The 8,364-nt window shown below is 41.2% G+C and overlaps 1 protein-coding gene and 1 non-coding gene across 2 annotated transcripts in view; both read left to right on the forward strand.

The window, feature by feature from the left end:
- Positions 1-8,364, forward strand: part of LOC103211218 (U2 small nuclear ribonucleoprotein auxiliary factor 35 kDa subunit-related protein 2) — a 50,926-nt gene that overhangs the window by 25,938 nt on the left and 16,624 nt on the right. Inside the window, 3 exon segments of the mRNA XM_042783169.1 lie at positions 2,329-2,415; positions 6,319-6,357; positions 6,880-6,998. Of these exon segments, the coding sequence (XP_042639103.1) occupies positions 2,329-2,415; positions 6,319-6,357; positions 6,880-6,998 (245 nt within the window).
- On the forward strand, positions 8,109-8,227 carry LOC122151787. The gene has a single exon (XR_006164267.1). It is a non-coding gene; the product is annotated as a small nucleolar RNA SNORA26 (small nucleolar RNA).

An 8,364-nucleotide genomic window follows, 5' to 3' on the forward strand; every position in this document is an offset into this window, starting at 1 on the left:
TTTGTGTTTATATTTAATTGGTGATTGTATGTTGGAATGACTTGTCCACAATTTGTTTTCTTTATTTTGTTTGTATTTATCTATGCAAGCAGGTTACTGTGCTCCTCTATTCGCTAGTTGACAGCACTTATACGCTCAGAACCTGTCTCCTTTCCTGTTGTCAGCCTCTCATATGTCCCGCTGACCTTCGGAAACAAACCTATTCTTAGGTCCCTGGAATCCAAATGAGAATGCTATCACTTTAAAATCCCCAGTGGTTGCCACTTGTAAAGATTCAGAATGGCTGCTCCCTGGGTCCCTTTAAATATCCAAAATGGCTACCACTTGTAAACCTTCAAAATGGCTGCACCCTCAGTCACTTTTTAAATATCCAAAATGGCTGTCACGTGTAAACAATCAAAATGGCTGTGCCCTCCAGACAGCACAAAGTCCACAGCTCAGGTTGTCTCCCTCCTTGCTGTTTCCCATCCTAGTCATAGGCCACCAGCGCAGTCATCTTTGCAGCCCTTGGTGACCAGGGCTGATGTTTAGGTCAATTCTCAGGTCCCAACACCACTTGGAAACATTCAGGCTGTTGGATCCATCAGAGTAACTGACGGTCCACAGCTCCAACTGTATCTGTACTCACGGTTTTTGTTCAGGTTTTTCCACTAGTTGGTGCCTAATCCACTTCTGTATAGTTCCTTTCAAAGCTCAGGGCTCCAGGATTATCTTCTGTATCTCTGTCAATTGGTGTTTCTTTTCTTTGTTGAAGAGGGTCTGTGTAGCTTGTCTGCCTATTCCTCCATCTTATTGGAAGTCCTTTTTTTTTCCCCCTTAAATTTCATTGTGATTTGGGTGAAAGTTTACAGAGCAAATTCATCTTCTATACAGCAGTTCACATATACTTTGTTTCATGACATTGACTGTAATCTCCCACAGTGCAACAGCTCCCCTCCTACTCCCTCCCCATAGCCACCTCTTCCCTGTGTCCTTCCCTCCATGCACTCCTGCCCCATGAGCTGTCTCCCTGTGCATACACAGCCCCTCTATTCTCCCATGATTGACCTGTCCAAGGAGTATATCTATCTAATGTAAATGTTCAGCTCATATGCCTGTCTTTTGTTTGGCTGAAAGCCATGGGAGTGGGCTTAATTCCAGGCCTGAAGGGCAGCTAGGGGCCATAGTCTTAGGTTCGACTAGGCTTTATCAGACCAGCAAACCTGGTGTCCCCATCCCACCTCCCCTTTTTTTTTTTAATGATTTTGAGTTTTGTTCTATATTGTTCTCCTGCTCTATCCAGGATCTCCTATGTAGACCCACCTCCAAGTGGTTGATAGTGGTAGCTGGGCACCATCTAGTTCTTCTGGTCACATAGTGGTATAGGCTGAGGATTGCATGGTGTACTAGTCTCCTTGGACTGATTGTTTCCATGCATCTTTGGTTTTCTTCATTCTTCTTTGCTCTGGACGAGGAGAGACTCATCGTTGCATCTAGATGGCCGCTCGCAAGCTTTTAAGATCCCAATCACTACTCGCCAAAGTAGGATGTGGAACAATGTTTTTGTGTAGTATGTTATCTGGCAGGCTTTTTGTGGTTAATATTTGGTTTGTGGATAAGAAAAACCTTAAAATCAAAATGAGATGTCTTTTATTAATTTTCCTCTTCAACCCCACGTACATGCCCCAAAGAATTGGAGGCAGGAATGCAAACAGATATGTGTACACCAATGTTCACTGCAGAATTATTCACAGTAGCCAAATGGTGGAAATAGCCTATATGTTCATCAACAGATGAATGGATAAATAACATGTTCTGCTTACATACAATGAAATCTTTCTGGACCATAAAGAGAAATAAAGTCCTAATACATGTTGCAACGTGGATGATCTTTGAAAACATCATGTTGAGTGCAATAAGCCACAAAAGGAAAAATATTGTATGATCCCACCTATGTGATATGTACAGCATAGGCAAATGCATAGAGACCATTAGTTCATTAGTGGTTGCCTGGGGTGGGTGGGATGGGAAAATGGGAGGCAGTATTGCTTAAGAGGTCAAAAGTTGTTAAGGGTAATGAGAAAACTTGGAAACTGATAGTGATGATTGTTGCATAGCATATCACTAAATTTTACACATAAGCATAAAAATGGTTGAAATGTTTTGCATATATTTCTCTACAATGATAATTTGTTAAAATTAAAAGAGTTACATACGTTGCACTTAAAGAACTGATATTGTCCATTTTACTGGCATATTTAATTTTTTTCATTTCTTTGCTCCTTATGTTAAATGTTTTTAAAAAGTGAGTCCGAAAGAACATTACGTTTTCCTTTATTTCCTTTAAAGAGAAAGTTAAAGGAAGAATGGGAAGAACAGCAGAGAAAAGAGAAAGAAGAAGAGGAGCAGAAACTCCAGGAGAAGAGAGCAAGAGAGGTGATTCCTGTCATGGGAGCATAAACTCCCTGCGTATCCTCTTAGAGTACAGCCATGGCTTGTGATGGGTTTGAAGAGTAAGCCGTAGGCCTGGGAGGGTTTGGGAGATTTTTGTTTGTTTCCTTGCTTTTTGTTGTTGCTTTGTTTAGAAAGAGTCATATTTTTAGTATGCATGTTTACTATTACTAGTTTCCTTATGATGTCCTTGTTTGAGTCCTGCAATGACAGATAAAGCTACCCAAAATTAAGGGTTTTCTTAACCTTAGCCAGCTTACTATTTATACCAAGGGTTGGAAAGCGTTTTCTTTGAAGGTCCAGATAGTAAATATTTTAGGCTATGTGGTCCTTACAGTCTCTGTTGCAAATACTCAATTTTGTTGGTATAACACGAAAGCAACCATAAACCATATGGAAATGAAAAGGTGTGGCTATGTTCTAATAAAACTTTATTTAGAAAAATAGGTGACTGGCCCCTGCTTTACACTCGTACCTCTCTATAGCAAATGGTGTTATTCTGAGCTTCTGTTTTATGTGACTTGACTTACCCAGAGAATAATATTTTGTGTAGTTGCTACATTTATTTAATTCATAAGAGACTTAACAACTTATGACATGTTAGCAAGAATTTTTTGATTTAGAGAAATTAGGGATTCAGTTATCATAGATTTAGGAAATACTGTTTTTGTTATTAAATCTTATCTTTCCAATGTGTACTAAAGGCATTTGCAACTAATATGCAATTGCTAATTTTGTACAAATGTATAAGGTATATATATTCCATATTGTCCGGAATTATTTTTAAAAGATTCATTTGATGTGTTTTGCTGCTATTGCTTAACAGTGTATTTATTTCAGATACATCACAGCTTATCTTTCCTTAACTGAGTTAGAATAGCATAAAACTGGGAGTCTTGGTGGTGCAGTGGGAGCTCTGGTAGTGTAGTGGATTAGGCATTTGACTGCTAACCAGAAGGCTGGCAGTTCGAACCCACCAGCCATTCCTCGGAAGGAAGACTGGGCAATCTCCTTCTGTAGTATTACCGCCTCGGAAACCCAAGGGAGGGGGGGTTGCTATGAGTCGGATCCGACTCGATGGCAGTGAGTTAGGTTAGGTGGTGCAGTGGTTAAGTCCTTAGCTGTCAACCAAAAGAAGTTCAGTGATCCAAACCTTCCAGCTGCTCCGTGGGAGAAAGATGAGGCAGTCTGCTTCCATAAAGTTTTACAGCCTTAGAATCCATAAGGGGCTGTTCTAGTCTGTCCTGTGGGATCACTGTGAGTTGGAATCGACTCGATGGCACTGGATAACTATCTAGTAATGGGGAAAAATGCATTTGGTTATGTCCTAGTCATGATGAGGTAGAGACAGCCTCCATGACCTTTGTTTTTTGTGTCTCTGGCCATCAGTTCCTTCAGTGCAAATTTGAGTACTACTGTGCAGATGGGCGCTTAAGCTTTAGGGGCCAAGAAAGTTGTTTAGAATTTGTCATTTTCTGTAGAAAGGAATCAATTCCTGTTTTAACAGTAGAATGTTCTTCGATTGAGGTGTTTTCAGAATCAGGTAAAAGCTAAGGCTTTTAAATGCTTTGATTTCAAAGTAAGTCTGTTGAGACAATAAGGAGAAGTGGATAAAATGAAATGGATTCAGTGGCATCACTAGGGAGGTGCAGGTGGTGTAGACTACACTGGGTGACGCTGTCAGGGGTACCAGAATGACTTCCTATAAAATTTTTTGCAGTGTTTCAGCAGAAATTTATGATTTTTATAAAAATATGCCTGTAGCTAGTTATAGGAACAAAAACAGTTTTTATAAGCCCAGCTTACAGGTATCAGTATACCTACAGTGCTAAAATTCTATGCTGATTTACTCTTTGGACTCTCTCACGTGCTCAGGTCAGATCTGTCATTATTACCCAGTTACAGTGACTCTTCAAGTGACGTGGTTTCACAATAAGCAGATACTGTTTTCATTGCTGCTGCTATTTTAATAGTAGCTGATTTTGTCAAATTTTCTGGTATTTTAGGTACAATATTATGGTAATTAGTATTTGTAAACCTGTATCAATAACCTTTTTGAGAATGAAGTAGTGCTTAAAGGAAAAGAGGTAGAAGAGTCAAAAAAGCCTTCGACTCAGCTCTTAATAATGTTTTCACTAATGTTGTAATTCAGTGTAGAAAGACTTTACAGAACAATTTTGCTGTTAGTATTCATATAATCCAAGAAATATTTAAGCAATTGTAGCTCAGTGCCTAAGGCATTTGACTGCTAACCAGAACCCCTTGGAAGGAAGATGGGGCAATCTACTTCCGTAGTGATACTGTATTTATCACATTATTCCACGATTAAAATTGATAATAAACATTACTAAGGATTCTGTATGGTTTGGTGTGGGATGAGGTCCATGACGGGGGCACCATGACTTACTGCACTGGGTGACACCAACCCTAGTGACGCCACTGGTAGATTTTTTTTTTCCTCACTGATAGATTCTAAATGCATAAAGCGATGTATACAATCTGTGTTTCTGTTGTGTGTTAGACTCTTCTAGTGGTGTATTAGACGCTTTTTCACTTCTAATAGTGAGAAAGACGGTCCCTGCTCTCATGGAGTTAGTGTTTTAGGTGGTAGAGCAGGGTAAAAAGTAAGCAAAAGGATGTTTCCATGGTGTTAAGTGCCATGTAGAAATAAAGCAGAGGGTGACACGATAGTGACGGGGGCAGAGACATCTTCCTGTAGGTTGCATAGTCAAGGGAGACTTTTCCCAGGAGGTGATGTGTGAGCTGACACCTGAGTGCAGGGACCTCAGGGAGAGGGCTTCTCTGCACAGGAGACAGGCCTGGACCACAACTCGAAGAAGGCCAGGATGCCTGAAACCTAAGGTGGGCTTGGGAAAGTGGGCGGGTCAGACCCTGTGAGACTTTCTGGGCCACTGTGAGGAATTTGGAATTCATGCTAAGTGTCATGAGAAGCCACTGAAGGGTTTAAGCAGAAAATGATCTCATATAATTTGTGTGTTTAGCACATCATTCTAACTTCTCTGTAAACACTACGGGTCGGGAGCAGTGAATAAGGAGGTGACAGAGGACGTACAGGACCGGTTAGAAAGCTGCTGTTCCAGATAAGAGAGGGATCTGGATTTGCAGGGTGATTAGTGAAGCTCTGTGCACAGATTTGGGGTGGGTGTGGATGGATTCGGCAGGACTCCAACTGGTAGGTTGGCTGTGGGGAAGGAAGGAACTGGATTCACACTCTTTGGTTTTGGTTTGAGCAAGTGAGAAAATGGCAGCAGCATTGCCTGAGATGAGGCATTTAGGTGGGAGCAGGTAGGAGAGAGCAGAAGTTCTGTTGGGAGTGTGTTAGTTGAAGAGGACGCTTGTGTGACGAGGGACAGTTAACAAGCAACTCCATGTATGAGACTTTAATGTAATGCTTGAAGGCGCTAGGGAAGAGAAGTCTGTTGAAATAACTTAAAACTCATTGAAATGCCAGCTACTGTCATTGCAGGATTTCCTTTGGCTTATCAAAAAGTTGGCAATATCTCCCAAATCATAATTACTACTCTCCGTGTTACATTTTAGTTTCATTTTTTGTGCTTTATAATATTCACTAATGCCTCATCTTAAGAACTAGAATGAGATATATACACTCAAACATACGAAACATTGCTGTTACTAAACTATTTCTAGGAATTTACTTGAAATATTTTACAACGTGATCTATGACCTTTTCTATTTCGATAAAACTTCTCCGCTGTATGTCTTTGGAAAGCACACCTGAGCTTGAAGGCTTTTGTATGTGTGGTTTTGTTTTTAAATTATTGCACATTAGATTCTTAACCAGAGAAACCAGATGCGACTTGAGTGCCTTCCAGGTTTTCATTAGTCCTATGTTTGCACCATTTGTAGGAAGCTGTGCAGAAGATGCTGGATCAGGCTGCAAATGAGGTATGTCCAAAACCTTGCATTAAGAATTTGAGACCCATTAATGTTTGTTTACAAACAATACTTCAAGTCATATTAGTTTTGTGCTAGACTATCTGGATTACACATGGCTCTGCTATTTATGCAACAGGAACAAAAGTTAGCGAGGAACGGAAACAAATGGCGTTGAATCACCCCTGTGGACTGCACCTGCCTGTAGTCCTTAAACTGTCTGGATGCAGCACCGCATACTATCTGTTACCCCGCAAAGGGCCATTTGATTGGAATCAGAGTTACTTATACTGCTGTTTGGGGTGGTTGCCTCATAAGCCCTGTTCTTTCAGATTAGATGGACAAAAGGGAAAGCTGGTAGCAGTAGTGACGCCTAACCACGGGAAATATGTCAAAACAGGTGTTGATAGCATGTTACAATTGAAATGTGCATGTTCTTAAATGAATTGATGAAAATATTTGAATACATTTTTAGACATTTACTTTTTTCATGGATCTTTACACCACCATTAAAGTCATGGTTATTTTTAATAGTTGGAAAATAGTACCACATGGCAAAACCCAGAACCTCCCTTGGATGTAAGAATAATGGAGAAAGATCGAGCTTATTGTCCATTCTACAGTAAAACAGGAGCGTGCAGATTTGGAGATAGGTAAGTAATTTTGCTTCATCATGTCACAATTAAGTGAATCAAGAAATATCGAGGTTTGGGGGTTTTTTCTTCTTTGCCTGTCCCTTCACCCAAGTTAGTATGTGTCTACCATCTAGTTAGTACTTTACGCTCCTTTCCTCACCCACCCCTGGTAACCATCAAAGAATACTTCTTTTTTTGTGAAACCCTTTTCTTGACTTTTTACAATAGTGGTCTCACCCAATATTTGTCCTTCTGTGATTGACTAATGTCACCCAGCATAATGTCCTCTAAGTTCATCCGTGCTGTGAGATGTTTTGCGGATTCATCATTGCTCTTTAGCGTTGCATAGTATTCCCTTGTGTGTCTGTACTGTCGTTTGTTGACCCATGCCTCTGTGGATGGACATTTAGGTTGTTTCAGTCTTTTGGCTGTTGTGAATGGTGCTGCGATGAACATGTTGTTGTTGTTATGTGCCGTCGAGTCGGACCCGACTCATAGCAACCCCTCCTTGGGTTTCCGAGGCAGTATCACTACGGAAGTAGATTGCCCCATCTTCCTTCCGAGGAGTGGCTGGTGGGTTTGAACCACCAGCCTTCTGGTTAGCAGTCAAGTGCCTTAGGCACTATGCTACCAGAGCTCCCGATGAACATAGGTGTACATATATCTGTTCATGTCACGGCTCTCACAAGAAATCAAGCTTTTTGAGTTTGCTTTTTGGGAGACTTTGCCGTCATTCAGTGTCCGCTACACTCCTGCTGCTCTTGTAGTTCTGCAGCTGGTCCTCCTCCGCTTCTCCCCTACCTGGTCCCTGGGTGGGCTTTGCCTGGTTCTCTAATGGGTGCTTCTCTGATACCGGTTCACATTGGAAACTTGCCGGGGGGGATACTTTATTTCTGCTATTTCAAGAAACTGGAGCAGCCTGGCTTTATTTTTTGAATGGCAAACACTTTCACATATCAGGCTTTAAAAAATTGTCATGCTTCAGGGGATATCTGTGGATAGAGGGAAAGTATTTTGATTCACCATTTTAAGTCACTGTGCTCAGACCTGGTGGCTCAGTGGTTAAGTGCTCGGCTGCTAACCTAAAGGTTGGTGGTTCGAACCCAACTCAGTGGCTCTGCAGGAGAAAGACCTGGTGATCTCTTCCATACCTTAAAAGGTTAACACACAAAGGTCCAGTAAGTCTCCATAAAACCCAGAGAAGAGAATGGAGAACTCCTCTTTGGAGGCTGTCTGCAGTCAGAGCTGAAAATAAATAAATAAATAAATCAAAGATCACAGCCAGGAAACCCCTGTGGGGCAGTTCTGCTCTGTCACATGTGGTCACTGTGAGTTGGGATCGTTTCAGTGGCACCCGACAACAACAACATGCTCAGATCCAGAA

The sequence above is a fragment of the Orycteropus afer genome, unplaced genomic scaffold, assembly GCF_000298275.1.
Source record: "Orycteropus afer afer isolate SDZICR_OR568_19922 unplaced genomic scaffold, OryAfe1.0 scaffold00712, whole genome shotgun sequence".
Taxonomy (NCBI): domain Eukaryota; kingdom Metazoa; phylum Chordata; class Mammalia; order Tubulidentata; family Orycteropodidae; genus Orycteropus; species Orycteropus afer.